Consider the following 19,521-nt stretch of genomic DNA (forward strand, 5'->3'; position numbering starts at 1 on the left):
TTAAAGTCTTCTATGTTTTCTCCCCGCCCAATTTACTCTTTAAGAACCCCACAATAAATAATCTGTACGTAACAGAATTCTGATTCTTTGCATATACATTATTACTTCCAACCACAAACTGAAGTCTAACTATCCTGCTTCTTGCAGATTTGCCATGCTGAATTAGCAGCTGTGTGTTCAGAAAAGCTTTCTCTATTTGTCAGCTGAGAGTTCAGGTCTTCCGTTTCTACGGTTTGGCGTGCCTTCATCTATTTTTTCCCACTATTGTAGAAAGTATCAAGTATTAGAGATTAAGAAATCCACGTCACTGTACTTACCTTCTCTTTATTCTGGCTTTCAAGAGGGCAAGGAAGTAGTAAACATGCGGAGAACATTAAAGCTACACGCATAGGTGCCAGTTCACAGTGGCAGTTATGCACTTGTTCATAAGGTAGTAAATTCAGATTTCACAGTGCCCCACCAGCGAGTAGGCTGGGGGTGCACAAGAAGCTGGGGGGGTACACACGGTTGGGACAGCTGACCCCAACTGACCAAAGGGATTTTCCATACCATAGGATGTCGTGCTCAGCAATAAAACTGGGGGGGAGGGTGGCAGGGGGGCCACTGCTCTGGGTCTGGCTGAGCATCGGTCAGTTGGTGGGGAGCAATTCTGTTCATTTGCATCACTTGTTTTTCTTGGGTTTTATTTTCCTCTCTCTGTTGTTTGGGGGTTTTTTTCCTTAGGTTTTTTTTTTTTTTAATTTCTTTTTATTTATTAAACTTTTTATCTCAACTCACAAGTTTCTTTCTCACTTTTACCCTTCTGATTCTCAACCCCATCCCACCAGATTTTGTTATTACCATCCTGCTAATGACACAATAGATCCTGCCAAACCTACAACCTGCAAAATGTGAAGACCAACTTAGGCAAGACACGTTCCAGAAATTACAGTCAGCACAGGGAACCAGATGTATCTATCTTGTTCTGTCCTTGCCAGAACTGCTGGGTGACCTGTCATCAGCCCCAGTGACTAACAGCAAGCAACAATCTCTAATCTGCCTTAGCTGAGATGCAGCTCCTAGGAAAACAGCTCTTTCAGAAAGTCATGCCTTGTGATTTTGGGAAAGTGTGTCAAGGAAATGTTTTTAACACTCTAGAATGGTAAGACTAAGCATGGGAATCTCACTCCAAGTTCTAGCTCTGTCACAAATTACCTTTTTCTTTTTTTCTTTTCACCAGAAGCATGGCACTTCTTTCTGAATGCAAGATGAGTTACATGGGCTACACAGACAGCCCAATGAAAACTGAGAAATGAGTAATTCCCACCCCCTTCCTTGGCACTCCAACACTCCTTTCACACTCCCTTCCCTGCCCGCAGGCAGGCCTTACGCAGTCTGCGCAACACGTACAAGAGGATGACTCCACCAGATATTGCCCAAATCATCTCCTATTTGAGTTTGATCAGCTCAGCTGCTGCCACAGCCTTTTCTGGCCTTACATGCAGTCTTGCCCCATTCTGGCCCTCTCAGAAAGCTCCTACAGGGAGTATCTCACTCGCTGCCTTAATCACAACTGACAGACTCCTTAAAACCCTCAAGTTGTTTCCGTCACTTCGCACATACAGTTAATACGGCCTCTCCTGGCTCCAGTAAAACCATCCACCCTCTGTACCCCCATTTCCCAAAAGCCGGCAGCACAGCGTCGGTGGGGGGAAAGGCACATATCAGAACCTGGGGCTGAGAGAGAGGCACCAACATCTGCCAAAGGGAGCTGCCTCCAACCAGGGCCGCTCCCCACCGAGTTCTCTGACAGCAAAGCCCCGGTGCATGGTCTCACCAGGAGCGAGAAACAGCTTCCACGTCTGGAAAGCCCCCTTTATGAAAGGCTGTCAACAGCGATGGGGTTGTCCATGAGCATGAGACCCGCTTCAAGGCCTGGGGACAGCAAAGGCACCCGGTCTGTCCCCACCAGAGCACGCCTGCTCCACAGCTTGGAGCCGCCCCTCGGCGAGGAGGCAACTCTGCCCTCCCCTGGCCTGCCGACAGGCAACACTCACCTCCAGCTGTCCGGGCTCCAGCTGGGGACCCCCGGGGCAGCAGCAGGAACCGCTCTGACCCTGGCTGTGGGGCTGAGCACTCGGGCCCAGGGCTGGCGAGGGCCCCGCCCTCCCCTCCTCCTCCTCAGCCTGCTCAGCCTCTGCCCCCTCCGGCCCCGCCTCAGGCTGCCTGGGGCTGACAGGCTGCCGCCAGCTCCGCTGATTGGCTCAGCCACGGCCAATGGCGTGGCTGTTGTTGGGTGGGCACAGGCAGCCCGGGCTCCTCGCCGAGCTGCCCCGTGCCTGCTGCCCCGCTGTGCTGCAGCGCAGTGCTCAGCCGGCCGGGACGCCGGGCCTGGGGGAGAGGGCCTTCGAGCAGGGCCCTTCGAGCAGGGCCCTTCGAGCAGGGCCCTTGCACCGGGGGCTGTTCGCTCCGCAGCACGAGGCGCGTGCACAGCTCTGCCCTCCCTGTCCCTGAGTGCTCTCAGGGCTCTGGGCCTGCTCGGGGAGGGGAGAGGGAGCGGGGCAGGAGGGGCGCTCCCTTGGATCTGCTCTGGCGTGGTCAGTCTCTCCAGAAAAGCAGGTGTGCCTGTGCTGCCAGCCACAGCCCTGGGCAGGAGGAGCTGCGTGATGGGAGCCTCTCGCATCGGCCAGGCCGGCACCTGGCAGGAGGCAGGGCTCTGCGCTGAGCCCAGGGCCTTCCTCAGGCCTCGCCTTCCTCTGGGCAATGAGGAGGAGAGACACCCCGTCCTGGCGCGGCCCAGGACATCCTCCTGTGGCCGGAAGGAAGGACAGAGCCCCCGTCGCTCTCCCCGCGGGGACTGGCCGCTGTCCTTCGCTTCTGTTCCCGAAGCTCCCCCGTGCTGGCAGGCCCCACAGAACTTCAGGGCCAAGCAAATGCCGGAGCGCTGGGGGCTCCTGGGGCTCAGGGCAGGTTTGGGCATCTCCGAAGCCAAGGTGCGGCTGCCCCTTTGCTTCTGCAGATGCAGTTACTTGCTGCCCCCTTAGTGGTCAAAACTGCTTCTCTTCATGGCACACGGACTGGACAGAAGCCACTTCCCTGTTAGTCTGAGAGGACTTCAGGGAAACGAGGAAGTCAAAGCATGCACGCGTGTATGAGGACAATGAAAAGGAGCTGCGTCAAGGTTTTTCTGCTGTTTCAGATCTGAACTCAGACATTTGTGTGCATCCCAGCACCAAGTCAGGTTTTCTTCCTCCAAGCTGCACAGCTTTTCGCCAGCGAAAGTGAGTTGGGCTGAGATGGTCTTTGGGATAACTCGGCTCCTTTCTTTTTTAATTGGGTGCCTACACTTCCCTTTTTTTCAGCAATTTCTTTCTCTCTCCCCCCCTTCCCCCCCTTCAGTTCCACCCTCTTTCAAAGGTAATTATGATTTGACTTTCTGGACAGATCATCGCATAGGCAGACACAAGATATAAGTATAGGCTGGTCTATACCTTCAGAGCTGTAGGCTGAGCTATTCTACTCTACCTTTGAAGGCTAGATAGGTATGGGCTATGGGTAGAGTTACTCTTTGCCAGTTATTATTTCTTTTGGGGTCCTGTGACAGGGATGGTAAGGTCATCAGCCTGCAGCTCACTGAAAGAATTTTGATGGCGAATGCTGTTCTGTGTGTTTCATTTTCAATAATCATTGCATTGAGCTAGAATTATTTCTATGCCATTAGGTGATGGGAATCTTCTTGCACTCGTCTTCTGTTTCCGGATCGCGTCCTGACAGCCATTGTCATTCAGAGCTATCCCGTCTGTTCCCGAGAGGAGTGATGGCCACGACATGGAACAACTCCTGTGAGTAATGGCTTCACCAGTAGGCTTGGATTTAGTGAATCCCCATGGACAAAGGGATGTAGCAGGTGCTCCATCCAAGAATTTTGATGTGCTGACACTCTAGTGTGAATGTGGAGGTGTTTCTTCCTCCTCCTCCTCTTCCTTTTCCTCCTCCTCTGCTGGTTCTTCGTCATCATCATCGTCCTCCTCCTCCCATTCCTCTTACTCCTGTTCTTCCTCCTCCTCCTCCTTCCTCCTCCTCCATCCTTCTCCCTGCTTCTATTACCTTCTGTTTTTCTTCCTCCTCTTCCTGTTATGCAGTTATGCTGTTAACACTCCTCTTCCTTACCCTCATCCTCCTGTTCCTTCTGTTCTTTTTCTTCATTTTCTTCCTCTTATTCCTCCTCCTCTCTTCCTCTTTCTCTTCCCTCTCATCCTCCTATCCCCCCTCCTACTTTTTCTTCCTTCGCCTTCTCCTCCTCTTCTTATTGCTGTTCCTTTTCCTATTTCTTCTCCTCCTGTTCCTCCTCCACCACCTCGTCTTCCACCGCTTGCTCATTTCTCATTTTTCTCCTCCTCCACCACGTTCTGTTCCTTTTCATCCTCATCCTATTTTTTCCTCCTCCTTATCCTCATCTTCCTTCTTGTGTTCCTCCTTCTCTTTCTCCTTCAACTTTTCTTGCATTTTCTCCTCATCCATTTCCTTTTGTTTCTCCTCATCCTTTCCTTGCATTTTCTCCTGGCCAATTGTATGAGGTTCCACAAGGCCAAGTGCCGGGTCCTGCACTCAGGTCGTAACAACCCCATGCAACGCTCCAGGCTTGGGGAAGAGTGGCTGGAAAGCTGCCCGGCAGAAAAGGACCTGGGGGTGTTGGTCGACAGCCGGCTGAAGATGAGCCAGCACTGTGCCCAGGTGGCCAAGAAGGCCAATGCCATCCTGGCTTGTATCAGAAATAGTGTGGCCAGCAGGAGTAGGGAGGTGATCGTGCCCCTGTACTCAGCGCTGGTGAGGCCGCACCTCAAATACTGTGTTCAGTTTTGGGCCCCTCACTCCAAGAAGGACATTGAGGTGCTGGAGCTTGTCCAGAGAAGGGTGACAGAGCTGGTGAGGGGTCTGGAGCACAAGTCTGATGAGGAGCGGCTGAGGGAACTGGGGTTGTTTCGCCTGGAGAAGAGGAGGCTGAGGGGAGACCTCATGGCTCTCTACAACTACCTGAAAGGGGGTTATGGTGAGGTGGGTCTTGGTCTCTTCTCCCATGTAACCAGCGATAGAATGAGAGGAAATGGCCTCAAGCTGCGCCAGGGGAGGTTTATACTGGAAAGCACAGGAGGTGTAAGTCTTTACAGACTATTTTTTCTCCTTCACATATTCCCTTTAAATCATCTCTTCAACTCTTCCCAATAAGTATGTAGCTTTCGAAGATAACAGCTTTATAACAGATTTGAAGAGGTGCTTTTCTCCAAAGCTTTTCTGCTGTTCATCTACATTAGGAAAAATGTCTTTCCTGAGAGAGTGGTGACACACTGGAATAAACTGCCCAGGGAAGTGGTGGAGTCACCCTCACTGGAGGTGTTCAAGGAACGTGTGGAGGTGGCATTGCGGGATATGGCTTAATGGGCATGGCGGTGTGTGGTGTGTGTTGGGTTTTTTTGTTTGGTTGGTTTGGGGTTTTTTTTGTTGATGGTTGGACTTGATGATCTTACAGGTCTTTTCCAGCCTTGGTGATTCGGTGATTCTGTGTCTGTGTGATTCATTGCTCCTGTAACAAAAGAGTAAGCAAGTGTACCTAATTCCTCCTAACATGGGCATGACCAGGGTTCCCCCCACAGCCAAGGCCTAAAACTCACCACGGGGCGAAAGTGCGGGTGGACGGAGGAGTGGGTGGGTGCAGAGGCCGGATGGGCGTGGAGGCAGAAGGGGTCTCCAGCAGAAGCTGAGGGATGACTTTTCCCTGCTGTTGCAGCCACCTTTCTCCAGGAGCGGTCCGGGTCCTGGAAAGGCTGGAGCCGCATCAAGCAGGCTGGGACATATTCAAGCACGTCACTGAGACCAACAGGCAGCAGCAAGAGCTGCAGCGGCAGCCGCCCTGGTAAGTACCTCCAAACAGGGAAGGTGCTTCCCCCGGCTGCAGGGCCAGCCCGGGGCAGGGAAGAGGGGACTTCTCTGACACTCCTCGTGAGACAGAAGCAGGTTTTGGAGCCTGGCGTTGGACTGGAGCTCCCTGACGAGGGAGAGGGGCTTGCTGGGCACCTGAATTGGCTTTTTGTGGGGGACCTGGCTGGAGAGAGAGGGATCCCTCTGATGGCTGGCTCTGCCCTTTCCAACCCAGAGTGAAGAAGATACTTTGTAATGTGTGCACCTGGTATTTAGACATAAAATTACAGTTAAAAACTGTCTCCACTAACTAACAGTGAGGATTGCCACAAGGTCAAAGTCTAGGAAAATAGAATAGAGTGCCAAAACTGTTTTAAGGCTGACCTGCCTCATTGTCATGTGAAACCCACACCTCCTAGCTAGAAAACACCCCCAACCCAAATAAGCCCCGTCCCCTCTGGGCATGCGTAGGGAATTGGAACTGTATCTGTAAGATGAAGTAAGAAAGGTACTAAGCAATAGTTAAGGGGTAGGAGCAGTAGGCGTAACTAACTTTGTCACCTGTTTTAAATCCCTGTCATGATTTCAGCCCGGGGTGCATGCTGGCTGGAGAGATCCCCCACGCACCCGGCGCCGAATGCAGTAATGCCTGCTCTTTAATAGACCAGTGTGAAGGGGTTTCATTCCCGATTTCGGTGACACTGGCACTGAGGGAGGGAGCAGGAGGGCGCCCGACCGGGGCTGGGCTGGGCACCCTCCGCCTGTTCGTGCTGCGAGGCCTCAGGGCGAGGGCCCGCGCCTTCCCCTGAGAAGGCCCAGCACGGCCCGCAGGGCGGGATGGGCCAGGAGCAGCTGTGCCCCGAGGGCCCAGACAGGCTGGGCTGGGGCCCATGAGTGAGTTCAAGTGATGGAGAATGGGGAAATCCTGCATTTCGGGGCCTGTGGGGATCCGCAGGGTGCTGCGTGTCTGGTCCCCGCCCCGCGGCGTGTCCCCAGCACGTGTCCCTGTGTCACAGCAGCCCTCTGTGAGGCGCCGCGCCCCGCACGGGTGTCACAATGGCCAGGCTCTATATCTTCCCAAGGGGCTGGTGCTGCCCCAGTTTCTCATGGCGTTCGCAGGAGGAGGACCCAGAGAGAGCAGTGCGTCCATCTGGGGGATCCTGCTGCCCTGAGGAGGATGAGAGCACTCAGAGGTGAGGCGGTGGTGGGGGGCTGGGGGCTGATGCCTGCTGGGGGCTGCGTCCCCGTCACCTCTCATCCTGCTGCCAGGCACCTCCGAGAGGGCTCTGGCTCCATCCTCTCCCTGCCCTCCGTGGGGCATCTGGGGACTGCTCAAAGACGACCTGGCCTGGCCGACTCTTGTCGGGACTGCCCAGCCCCAGCCCTCCCAGCGCCTCCTTGCAGGGCCCCATGTCCATGTCCTGCCCAGCTCGGGGCCCCCATGCTGGACTCGCTCTAGCGCATTGCTGCCATTCTGTCACTGGGGAGCCCAGAATGGATCCAGTCCCCCAGTGTGGTATTCCCAGTGCGGTCTTCCCAGTGCCGCAGTGAGGGGAAGACTCCCTTCCCTCGTCCCAGTGACTGCCCTCTTGCCAGTACAGCCCAGCACGGGCTGTTAGTGCTGGGAGAGGCTGGGAAGATCCTCTCCCCTCCCTGGTGTAAAAGCCCTGCAGCCAGCAAAACCATTTCTTTCTTTTCTTCCAGCTCTCTGCCCGTGCTTTGGTTCTCAGTCCAGACCTGCACATCCTGAGAATGGAGGCAGGGCAAAGAAGGCTGTCCCTAAAGCCGTCACTATCTCTGTGGCTAGTGGGGCTTCTCTGCTAAAGCAGCTGCAAGACCATGAGGTGAGACAAGGGGGCTCGAGGGCTCCCCTCCAAGCCCTTGACTTCCCCAGGTGCCGTGGCAGAGGGGGATCTCGCCTGATGGCACCTCTGCCCTCCTGCAGGCGCTTCGTCCCCAAGCGCCAATCCTGCCGCTCCAGCTGGACTAATGCCACTGCTCCCTCCCTCCTTTCCCTGGGAGCTTGCAGTGCTCTCCTGGACAAGGCAAAGCCTCTGGCATAAATCCCAGCATCTCTCCAGCACCTTTGCCCAAGTGCTCAAGGCCCCACCTTAGCTTTGGTTCCAGAACTGTCCCAGCGCCTGGGCTCCTGCCTGTGCGAGGGGAGCGACACTGTGCCCCAAGGTGCAGGGAGTTCATGGCTCCCCCTCCTCAGGGACTGGTCTCATTCCCACATCTTCCCCTTCCTCGCCTGGCACTGTCTGTCTGACCTCCACCATCCCCCATCCTCAGGAACGACTTCCTAGGCTCCCGCATGGCCCTTTACCCTGGTGGAATCAACCTCCCTGTCTGGCTCTCTGGTAGTGTCAGAGGTGCCGTGGAAGATCTTGCCGTTCCCCATGGCTGTCCTGACCGATGCCTGCAGCTCGTACCTCGTGCCCATGGCAGAGAGATGATTTGGGGGGCAGTAGGTCTCTCTCGTGGGTCCCTGGCAACGAGGGCAAAGCAAGTCCCATCACTCCCATGTGTGGTCTGTCCCCAGGGTGACCGAGTGGAGACATACCGGGAGCTGGAGAGCTTCTTGCAAGGAGACGATGGCAGTTTGCAGAGCGGTGTCGTGAACCGCCTGATAGCAGAGGTGTCCAGTGACATGCGAGCAGCCCAGGTGAGCTTGTTCTCTTTCAAGGCCGCCAAAGCAGCCTGCCTCTGGCCCTGGTTTTTGGGGAAATCCAGAGCAGCACAGAGATGTTCCTCAACTATTCAGACCCAGTGGAGGTCCGAAGGGGACTCCTCCTTATAGGGAATTTGAAGAGGAGATGCAGAGAGTAGTGCAGAGAGGTGGACGCGGGGCTGTTTCTAACTGAGCGAGAGCTGGGTTCAAGCTCACTTGAGGAACAGCCCTGGGAACCCAGCAGCCCCGTGGAGAGGCCCCAGGGGGTCCTTGAGTCTGTGACAGTTTGTTCCTGGCATCTCTGCAGAGAGGGAGAGAAGGCAGCAGCACAGGGCTGTGCTAGGGAAAAGCCTCCCTGGTCTCACCGGGGAGCTGCTCGCCTACCACAGGGTACAAGAGGCAGCAGGCGCCCGGCCTGAGCGAACTGCCCCGTGGGGTCTTGCAGGGGAGATAGGGGCATTCAGCCTGTCCGAGTGCCTCAGCCTTTTTCTCAGGAGTGTTTAACTCGTGGCACTTTTTCAGGGTGTGACAGATGATGTGAAGATGGCTGCTAGCGACGTCCTGGTGGCTCTGGCCCGCTCCCGCTTCCACTTTGTCATGTCTGAGCTCCAGAGCCACCTGAAGGCCATGGGGAAGGTCCCTGATGAGATTGTGCTCCTCACCTTGGGCAAAATGGCCCGCAGCTACGGTACGGCACCCTGGGCCTCTTGGTTTGGGTAGGGGTCTGAGATAACGGGGAGAAAGCACCCTCCCCCTTCCTGAAGGCTCTGTGTTGAACTGGGGGGCTATGAAGTCGCCATGCCTCCTTGCTCTGTGCCAGGGCTGGCCGGCAGCTCTGCCTTACTAGCCCAGTCCTGGTTCCTGGAGGGTGGGAACCCACTGGAGACAAACCTGCAGGGTCTCTGCCCCGCACTGTCCTCCCCATTTCCCTAAAGGGCTTTCCTGTGTCCCCCTTGGGGAAGGCAGCCCTCCCCACACCCTCTGGCATGTCCCACATGGCCCAGCAGCCCCAGCCTTGCCAGGGATCGACCCTGGTCTCCCGTGTCTCTCACTGACCCTCTCGGTCCCTCTGTCCCTGCCTTCTCTGCAGCCCTGCGGTGCATCCCCTTCGTGGGAATGACGCTGCTTGCCCTGCGTGCCATGCTGAGCCGGGTGGGGAGTGGCCGGATCCTGCGCGCCGTCTGCAGTGGTGAGTGTCGGCTCCTTAGCTGGGGTCCCAGGGTCAGGGGCTGGGGTGGCCTTTGATGCCTCCATGTGATCTCAGAGGGAACATGGCAGGTGTCAGCCCACAGTGAGGTCAGGCCTTGGCGATCCCAAACCGCTGTGAGTGTGCAGAAGGAGCGGGAGAAGCCCCGGAGGTTTCTGTGGGTAGGACGTGACGGTGCTGCACAGGGGAACTCCTGAGTGCCTTCCCATGGCTTCTGTTCCCCTGTTTCCCGTGGGAAATACTGGAGGGGAACAGGCCATTGAGGAGGAAAAGGATGGGGAGGAGGAGAGAAACGGTGGGGTGTTTGAAACCAGACACCTCAAGGGCACAGCTTGGCCTCAGATGCAGATCTGGTCCTGGGCTGAGCCCTGCCGAGCCTGGGACCGTCCTTAGAGCAGGCTTGGGTGAGGGTGCAAGGTACCGTCCCTGCTGCAGACTCTCACGTGCTGCCCTTCCCTTTCTCCTGGTGCAGTTCTGGAGCAATGGTCAAAAGGGGTCAATACATACTTCGGCAGCCAGGAGCAATGCCCCTTCCCTCGCAACGGGGAAGCGCAGCTCTGTGAAGACATTTACCCAGTCTTCCGTTATGCGCTGGTAAATTGGCTGGGCTGCGAGGAAGAAGAGGTAAGAAGTGCTGCTTTCCACGCCTGGGGCCACAGCGGGGATGTCCACGTTGGTGGGTCTGTCTGTGGCTGGTGGGGTGCGAGCAGAGGGGTGAGGGGAGGGAGCGGTCTGAATGAGAAAGCATCCCAGGCCGGGAGCCTGCTGTCACTGTGCCTGGGGCTGGAGGCTCTCTGGCAGGAAGCAGCCGAGTCCTGGGGCCTTTCTGCAGGGAGGGCTGGGGTGTGAGCGTGGGGAACTGCTCTCTCTCCTCTGGAGTGAGCCCTTCTGCTGCAGGGCAGAAGGGAAAGGGAAACCCCTCCCAGTGGGAAGGGCAGACTGGTGTGCAGGCGATGCTGAGTGCTAGGCAGACCTTCAGCCCTCCAAGCAGAGCCTCTCCCTTCCCTCTTCAGGACAAGCAGGCTGTGCTCAGGGCGGTGGCTGCCATGATGGAGGTCCTGCTGCGTGAGGAGCAGCACCGCGAGCATGCCTGGGAGCAGCTCCTCTGGCTGCTGCACCAATCTCAGGAGGTCCGAGACACCTCCCGGGTCAACAAGGTGAGGTGTTGCGCAGGGCCCGGCGTGGCTGCTGGGGTGGGTCTGCGCGAGTGCCGCGAGGCACTGGGGAGCTGTGGGGTGCCAGGAGGAGCTGGGAAGGCCTTAGAGAAGGAACAGGGAGGGGGAGAGCAGAGGAGGCCTGAGACTTCCCCGCACTCTTTGGGCAAGAAAAGAGAAATGCGGGGAGGGGCCAGAAGGGAGGCAAGAGTCCCCGGGGCTCGTCTGCTCAGGAAGGGAGGCATTGCCATCTCTGTAGGGCTCTGTGTGTGGGAAGAGCTTTGCCCTAATGCCCAGGGCCATGTCCAGTCCCGTCCAGTGAGGGCTGAGGTCTGATGAGTGGGAAGTGCTGGGAAACGGAGTTGTCAACAGCGGGCTCTGTTCAAAGGAAAGAGACCCTGCCGATGCTGCTCTGAGGGGAGGGCAAACAAGAAGCCCCATCCAGGAGGGTTTGTGGTTTTCCCTGGGAGCTGCTGTTAGGGACTCCCCTTCTCCCAGATGTGCCTTTAGGTAGCTTTAGCCTCCTCTTCCTCCCCCCTTGTCTCACAGACCTTCCTGCAGGCCAGGAACATGGCAGGATTTGTGAGACCGGTGCCACGTAGGTTCCTTAAGGCTACAGGAGGCCCGATCCTGGCTGTTCGGAATGGGCCTGAGGGGCAGCCCTGTTCCCACAGTGATTTCCCTCTCAGCCAAGTCGCAGCAGGACTCTGGGAGAGGAGGGCAGAGAGCACCCTTTCTTTTCAGTCCCCCTCAATGCTGATGCAGATTTCTTTAAAACAGACCTTGTTCCCACAGCTCCCTGACGTGACCAAAGAGCCTGGCCTGGCCCCTAAGGCAGAACTTCCCCGCTGCATCGCGCTGCAGGGTAAGGAGAGGAGACTGGGCGATCCCCCGTCGTGCTGTGGCGGCTCTCTCCCTGTCCTCGGCAGTCAGAGGCAGCTGCCTGCTAGTGCAGAATGCGATTTCTTCCCTGCAGCACGAATATGCCCTGAGGAGACGAGCATGTTTCTGCACTCCCCGGAGAGCGGTGGGAGCAAGGCCGGTCGCGTGGCAGCCCTGGGCCTGCTGGGAGCGCTGGCCCACTCTGACGGTCAGTGCCATGGGCAGGGACAGAAGGCAGGGGTTGGGGCTGCTGGGCTGAGAGCAGGAACGGGCTGAAAGCGGTGCACCTGCACCCAAAAGGAGCTGCAAAGAGCGGGTCCCCCAGCCGAGCTGATGCCCTGCGACAGGGCTCGAGCTCTCCTCCAGCAATTAGAAATGGTGGCACACCAGGGATGATGCTCCAAGCTCAGTAACACGGGCAGGCTCGTGGGTGGGCGGGTGGACTGGTGTGCACAGGAGCTGCTTGTACCCAAGTCATTTCTCACGTGCTCTGTGTTACCATATTACCATAGCTTTCAGTCCCTATAAAACAGCTGTGCCTCTAGAAATGGAGTCGCTCTGGCTACGCCGCTGCCTCCTGTGAAGTCAGAGTCAGGCCCCGCTTTTCTGTCCCGTTGGTGTGCGAAAAACTTGGAAGCTTCTGCCATTGGGGCTCTGCCTCAATGCACACCTCTCCATATCTCTTCCAGCACCTGCAGTGAGAGAGAAGCTGCCCCAGGTGATGGAGGCCATGGGGTCAGTGTGCAACGACCCCAGTGCCCAGGTGAGCTGGTTTGGGAAGGGACAGTGCCACCAGGGGAGGCAGAGGAAGCCTTTCCCTCAGGGCAGAGCTGGGGTGCCTGGGGAAGTGCCAGCGCATTGCCCAGGCAGTGGGTGATGGCTCCTCCCCGGGGAGAGCTGGCAGAGTGGAGCGGGGAGGTCGCTGTGCTCTGTGGGGCAAATGCCCGTCCAGCCTGGTGCTAAAGCCCAGCCCTGATGGCAGGAGCGAAAGCTTCTGCCGTGCGCTTGTCATCTCTCCGCGAGCCACAAAGGCTGCCCCCAAGCAAAGGTGGCTTCCCTTTGGGTTTTGAACAGGAGGACCGTAACCACGCTCTCCCCTGGCAGGTGCGGAGGGCAGTTCTGGAGTTCATCCGGGAGCTGCTCAGCTCCGGCTCCCAGAGCTGCTGGGCATGGGATGTGGTGGGGCACATCTTCAGCGAGTTCAGCCGGACCTCAGGCAGACTGGTAAGGGCAGAGCGGGACACCTGGGGCTTCCAGCGGTGCCTGGCCTGTGCTGAGAGCTTCTGCAGGCATCCTTGAGCATGGAGAGCTCCACGCTGCAGGGCCATCAGCGCCGGCGCTGCCATTGGAATGACCTGCAAATGGCTGTTCCTCCTGTGTGTGTGTGTGCTGATGTTGGTGGAGACGTCAGTGAATGATGAGGGTTTGCACCCGGGCGTGCCACCTGGGACTGTGGGGCTGCCTGCGCACCCCACAGGCTGAGCTGTGCCCACAGACACCTTCAGCAAAGCTGCCTTGCAAAGGGAGGGGTCTTCTAGGGACAGGACATCCTCCATCCTTAAGTGCTCACAGACAATCAGCAAAACACAGCCACTGCAGCCAGATGGGCCTGGCTAGAGGATCTTTCTGTGGTGTTCTCATACTCTGGCCCTCCAAAGCATGCCCTGCCCATCCAATAGCAGTCTGGGGACCCGCATCCCTTCTGGCAAGGGGACAGGCCGTCTGGCAGTCCCTTTGGTGAGTGTTTCCAGCTGGGTGCCCAGGAGATGAAGGATGGGCATGGCTGAGCCTTTTGCTGACTTGCTGAGGATCTTCCCTCTGGCTAGAGCCTCCCTCCAACCGGGGGATCTGTGGGTGTTGCTTTGCTCCAGGGCTTGGGGAGGCTCTGCTTTGGGAGCAGGGCAAAGGAAAGAGCCAGGTTCTCCTCCACATCTGTCGGGCTGGGTGTGCTGCTGCCAGGGCTGGCATCGAGCACAGCCCTGCTGAAGGGCACGTTCCTCACCATGGCACGACAGCAGCATTTGGGCCCTGGGGGACCGTGCAGACAAGCAGTGTCTCTTTCTGCTCCCAGGCTTCCTAGTCCTTCCCAGGGTCTGGGAAGTGGTTCCTGAGCTGGGTCTGGCCATTCTTGTCCTCCTTCTGGAGGTCAGTGCTCCTGGGAGGTTGGCGCAGGAGCACTGGTGAGGCCATGCCTGAGCCTTGTCGGTCGGGAGCTGAGAGTAACATGGGTTTTGCCAACTCTGTCTTACAGGTGGCAGGAGGCCTTTTTGCCTGGGTAACACCGGAGGAAGGAGCTCTTCGAGCCCTGTGTGTGGACATCCTGGGCTCGCTGGACGTCTCTCTGAGAGGGATGACCAAAGTAAGTCGCCCTGTGCCCTGCTGCTGTGGCCGCTTCTTGCCTTCAGGACATTTTTCCTCGTGCTTCCCCATGCTGTGAACCTCTCCCCTCACATGTGCTGAAGCACACAAGGCTCAGGGAAAAGCAGACCGTCACTTTTGTCTTTGAGCTGAATAGAAATGCTGATGTGGTGAATTGTCCGGTTCTTCTCTGCAGCTCCTGTGGCCGAGGTTGCTGCAGTATGTGGTGCCAGCGCAGTACAGCGGCATGCTGATCCCGCTCTCCCGCTGTCTGCGAGCCCTAGTTGAGAGACGGGAGAGTGCAGGGTGTGAAGAAGACGAGGAGGAGCCTGACGCCGTGGACTCCCAGGAGCGAGGTAGAAGCTAATGGTTTCAGCCAGGGGCTTGGCCAGTCTGTGTCTACATGCACCCTGCCAGCCCTCAGCAGAAGCCTGGGAGAACCAAAGGGCGGAGCCAGGCTCTGCTGCTGGGCACGAGGGGCTCTGCCCTGCATTGCCCCTTGCCCAGCGCAGAGGCCTGCCTCTCCTGCTCGCAGCACTCTCCTGGCGAGCTGGGGCTTGTTCCTGGCCATGCTGGAGCTGCCTTTGTCCCGTGCTGGGCAGCCCTAGGGATTTCTCCCGGGTCAATGCCATGGCAGCACAGCTGCTCTCAGCCCTGTGCGGGGCATCGGAGGCGCGATGGGCAGGGCATGGCCGGGGCTCGTTGGCTCACCCAGCCTTTCTTCCTCTCCACAGCCCGGCTGCCGGCTCCCCAGGCCCTGCTGGCTCGACTGCTGGTGAGTAGTGGGGCCCGGGGGAAAGAGCTTTTCTGGCCAGGGGTGGTGGGGGAGCCCAGGGCAGAGATGCTGTTGAGGCCCGTGCCGGGATCCCCCAAGGAGGAGGCAGTGTGCCTGAGACTGCCTGGGCCCGTCGGGTATCCCACTCCTTTCTTGGGGCTAGCAGCACCCCGGGTGCAGGAGCGGCATCGAGCTCCCTCCATCCCTCCATCCCTCCCTCCCTCCCGGGAAAAACTGCAGCTCTGGTGGCAGGAGTGACCCTTCTCTCCTGCCCTCGCCTAGGTGGTGGCAGCAGCTCCTCACAAGAGCGGCGAACGTGCCGTCGCTGCCTTGCAGCTGCTGCAGGCCCTGCATGGCAGGATACACCGAGCCTTGGGGGTGGTGTGGACTACCGAGATCCCCCTCCTGCTGCAGTACTTGGAAGGTAAAGTGCGGGTGGGGAGGGAGAGGCTGGGGGGAGGGAAGGGGGTCAGGAAAATGCAGCTTCCCAGCGTGACGGAGGAGAATTGTCCCCAGTTCCCCAGCACTTGCTCTGCAGCCTTTCCCCTTCCAGGGAGCCAAAGCTGAGGCTGGGGGCAGCCGTCCCCCAGTGTCGATTTGGCCCAGGGGATGGATGGGGCTGTTGATGTCCTTTTGGAGGGCAGGTCTTGGCGGCACCCCCATGTCCTGGCCGGGACGGTGTTTGGGGGAGGGACAGGACTGGTGCTCCTGGAGGGGGTGCTGCCCCTGGTTTTGGAGAACCAAGTTGCCAGGCCAGGCCAGGTTTGCAGCAGCTGTCCTTGGCAATAGCCTGGGAGAAAAGCTGCAAATGGGCAGAAAGTGGTGGGTCATTAAGGAGAAAATGTGTGTTGCCAGTGCACGCTGGCACGCAGTGGTCGGAGTTGTTCTGGGAGCTGCAGTGAAGCAGTGGGGATCTGCCGTGGACAGCATGTCCTTGCCCAGCTTGAATCAGTGGCCCTGACAAATGTTCCTGGGATCCCTCCTGTGTCTTTGGCCTCACAAGGGCTTTGGTGTAGGTGCTTGTAGGCCCTTTCTAGTGTGATGGCCTGGGAATGTTGGGAGGTCTGACCGCAAAGGAGACCACAGGGCTCGTCTTTGGTGTGAGCTTAAATAGCAGCGAGGGCTTTTGCTTCCTCTTGCTTTCTAGGGAAAACCAAGAGGTCCCTGGACTCTGCAGAGTGGGAGCATCATGTGCTCAAGGTACAGCTTCCTTGGGGGGTGTCACAAATAGAGGGGGAGAAGAGGGAACAGACAAAGTTGTGGGAGGAAGCTCGGGGCTGCCTGTGTAGGCAGCAGGAGGTGGGGGCACCTCCTGAGTGTCCTGTGCCTCCCCCCGCAGTAGGTGCCTGCCCGCTCAGAGGAGCTGCTGTCTGCGCACGTGCCACGGCTGATGGCTAATGCCCTCTATCGCTGTGGCACACGCCTTAGCACTGCCTCCTCCTCTATGTCTGGCATGCCGGGGGGCTCTCGCCTGAGGTGTTAGGGGAAGAGGGAGGCTGGTGAAAAGAGGGCTGGGTGGGGCAGGGGAAGAGTCTGCCGTTCCCAGTAGTGTCCCGGGACATGCGAGCGTAGAAAGCATCCTGGCCAAGGGCAGGGGAACACTCGCTTCCTCTCTGTTCCCCACAGTTCCTGCGAGCGTCGCTGGAGCCCATCGAGGACAGGGCCTGGACCATGGGCCTGAGCCAGGAGCTGAGCCAGCAGCTGGGCAGCTCTGCCCCCGGCTCCTGGGAGAAGGTGTGTCTCCTGCCCCGCGCCAGGGCTGGGGCTCTGCCCACGCAGGCGCTTTTCATTGCTTCCCCTTCTCTTGCCCCCAAAATGTGCCTCCCTGGGCTACTCCAGTGGCTGGCTACCACCAGGGGTGGTCGGGTCTGTCTGGGGCCAGACCTTTCCTGACAGGTCGGGCCGTGACCACATCTCGGACGTGGCCTCTTCTCTTGCAGCTTTTCCTGTACAAGGCCCTTGGAACAGTGCTGGCAGCTTGTCAGGATCTCAGACATGTCCAAGGGCAGGTGCTGAGGTTCCTGCAGGAGACAAGCTTTGTGCAGCTGTCTGAAGCCCAGGTGAGGTGATGTTCATGTCCTGCGCATCCCCTGCCTGTTCCTGGGGGAGAGGCAGGGCTGCTCCAGACCTCGATTTCCCCCTTGCTGCCATTTCCCCCTTGCCGCAATGTCCTGCCTGGCCATTGTTGCTGGCCATGGCCGAGTGCCTGGGCTGGAGCCAACTCCCTGTTTCTCTGTGGTTGCAGGGAATGATTTCTGTTGTGTCCCACACGGCTGAGAGCCACTTCCATCTGGTCTTGGACACGGTGACCATGTTCTCCACCGCTTTCACCAGAGGCTGGTTTTATCGGACTTCCATGGGCTGGAAGGTAAAGGAGCCAGGGTTTCCCTGTTTGGCTTTCCTTTTTTGGCCTTCTTTCACTTCTACACCTGCAGCAGCCAAGTTGTGGCAGCTGCCTTTAGATAAGCATTCGTGTAAGAGCTACCCGAGACCTGTGTTTCAGAGGGGACGTCCTGGCATTGGGGCCCCTGAGGTGTCTTTGGGGAGGAGGGGGTTTGACACCGGGTGGATCAGAGCCACCCAGCTGGGGCAGCTGCAGCGATTGCTTGCTTGCAGCCACCTTGCCCCTGACTTAACTTCAGCAGGAGCTGGCGACAAGGGGGTGGGCACGGTGCGACACTCTGACCCTTCCCCAAAGCTGAGGGCCAAGAGCAGGAGCCTGGTGAAGTCTCGCTGGCTCTGCTCCCCACCTGGGGGCTGTGGGGAAGCCTTTCAGGGCAGGGCAGGGCCCTACAGAGAGAGCGGTGCAGCCTGGCCTGGGGAGGTGAGCAGAGTGGGCTCATCTGCACCCCTGATGCGCACAGGCTGCGTGTCTGAGCAGGACCGTGGCAGGCTCTGTCAGATACCTTTCCACAGAAAGGTTCCAGGCAGCTCCTCGACCTCTCAAATCAGTGGTAAAAGAGCCAGCAGTGTGTGATGCTGGCTGCCCCTCGTCCCCATCCCCATGCGAGATCCCAAGCTGTGGGATGGGAACAACTTCTGGCCCTGGAGCTCGCAGCTCGAGGAGTGGCTTGGGGAGCTGCTGGGAGGTGCCCAGGGAAACAAGGAGCTGGTGAGGGTGCGGGGCAGGGCCTGCTGCAGGAGCCTGCCAAAGTCCCGGGGCTGACCTCTCGGGGCGTCTCTGTTGACACAGGTCCAGCGGCGGCAGAAGATGGAGAGCGCCCAGGCCATTCGTGCTGCTCTGATGCGCACCTACAGCGGCATTGCGCTGCGTGCCCCCAAGGAGCAGCTGCTCACCCGCGTGGATAAAGAAATCGTGGGCAACATCCTGCGGCTCTCCAGAGCTAAACAGAGGGTAGGAGCATGGGGCGCGCAGGGCAGGGATGCGCCAGGGCAGGGTGTCCCAGCTCCAGCCCCTTGGGGCTGGGGTGTACCGAGATGGTCAGTCTCTTTCTAAAGATCTCCCAAGGAAGGGTTTGTCCTCAACGTCCAGATCCAGCCCCCCATGGGTTTCCCCTGCCCATGCTCTTCTTCTACCTCTCAGCCCTTCAAAGAGTTGAAGGGGTGCTTTGCTGTCTTTGGCCTCAGGACTTGCAGCTCAAGCTCGCCCTGGTGCAGAGCATCACCGAGGTCAGCTGTGCCATCCAGGCTGTGGGCGACTGCGGCAGCTTTGAGCTGTCCTTAAAGCAGGAGGCAACGTGGACCTTGCTGGTGAGTGCCTGTAGCCGGGGCGGTCGCACGGGGGAGTTTTGGGCTGTGCCATCGGACTCCTTACCCCAGAGGCACGATGGTCTCTGGGCTTCACGTGAGCTCCTGGAGCTGTGTCCGGAGCTGGTGGGGCTCCTGAGTGCTGGTGCTGGGTGGCTGTGGTTGGGGAGCAGGGGCCCTTCTGCGGTGCCTTTGGGGATGCGTGGGGGTGACGGGGCAGTGTCTGCCCAGGCCTGGCAGCAGAACGTGTCCCCAGGGGAGGCGGGAGGGCCGTCCCGTGCCCCTGCCAACTCTGTGCTTCTCTCTCTGGGACTTGCAGGACTGGATCAGGGGGGAGCCCTGGGACTCCCTGGTGTATGGAGTGTTCCAGGCCCTGGAGGAGTTGAGGTGAGGTCTGTTCCCCGGGCTGTGGGGACTCCCAGTGTGCCCCATCCCAGCTGGCTGGGGCAGCCCCAGTGGCCTTGAGCATGGGGCCGGGAGCTGCTGGGGCTGTGGAGTGGGAGGGTGTCCCCCATGTCGGGTGTCTCCCCCAGGAAGGGAGCCCCCGGGGTTCCTTAACCTGGGGGCAGGGGTTTGCCTGCTGCCTGGGAGGAGGCAGGAATTGCTGGCGCTGAAGGCAGTGCTCGCTGGCATGGGCGGGGGTGTTGGATTTGGGGCCCTCGATTAGGAGGAACCCAGGTGTGGTTTGAGCCACTCTGGAGACAGTAAATCTCCTTTGTGTTTTCTCTTCCTTTTTCCTCTGGCCAGCAAGCTGAGGCCACCTCTGAGGCGGCAGGAAAATCGCAAGCTGCTGTCAGTGTGCTGCCAGAGTGTCTTGTCCTGTCCTTCCGAGGACCAGATGAAAAAGGGCAGGAAGACAGTGAGGGCAGCT

The 19,521-nt window shown here is 58.5% G+C and overlaps 1 protein-coding gene and 1 long non-coding RNA gene across 2 annotated transcripts; both read left to right on the forward strand.

The window, feature by feature from the left end:
• Window positions 1-3,807: 3,807 nt before the first annotated feature.
• LOC132317517 (maestro heat-like repeat-containing protein family member 2B) lies at window positions 3,808-18,656 on the forward strand (the record flags this gene model as incomplete). The annotated part of the gene is made up of 23 exons (XM_059821298.1): window positions 3,808-3,821; window positions 5,765-5,890; window positions 7,015-7,088; window positions 7,600-7,739; window positions 8,438-8,560; window positions 9,089-9,254; window positions 9,657-9,755; window positions 10,246-10,397; window positions 10,787-10,930; window positions 11,708-11,792; window positions 11,904-12,017; window positions 12,499-12,572; window positions 12,914-13,033; window positions 14,061-14,168; window positions 14,364-14,523; window positions 14,902-14,942; window positions 15,225-15,366; window positions 16,090-16,142; window positions 16,569-16,676; window positions 16,883-17,002; window positions 17,188-17,310; window positions 18,136-18,297; window positions 18,531-18,656. Coding segments are annotated over exons 1-23 (2,574 nt in total), but the record flags the coding sequence as incomplete, so codon positions are not given.
• On the forward strand, window positions 14,486-15,256 carry LOC132317523 (uncharacterized). The gene is made up of 3 exons (XR_009484103.1): window positions 14,486-14,523; window positions 14,902-14,942; window positions 15,225-15,256. It is a non-coding gene; the product is annotated as an uncharacterized LOC132317523 (long non-coding RNA).
• Window positions 18,657-19,521: the final 865 nt, after the last annotated feature.

This window comes from Gavia stellata, chromosome 9 (genome assembly GCF_030936135.1).
Source record: "Gavia stellata isolate bGavSte3 chromosome 9, bGavSte3.hap2, whole genome shotgun sequence".
Taxonomy (NCBI): Eukaryota; Metazoa; Chordata; class Aves; order Gaviiformes; family Gaviidae; genus Gavia; species Gavia stellata.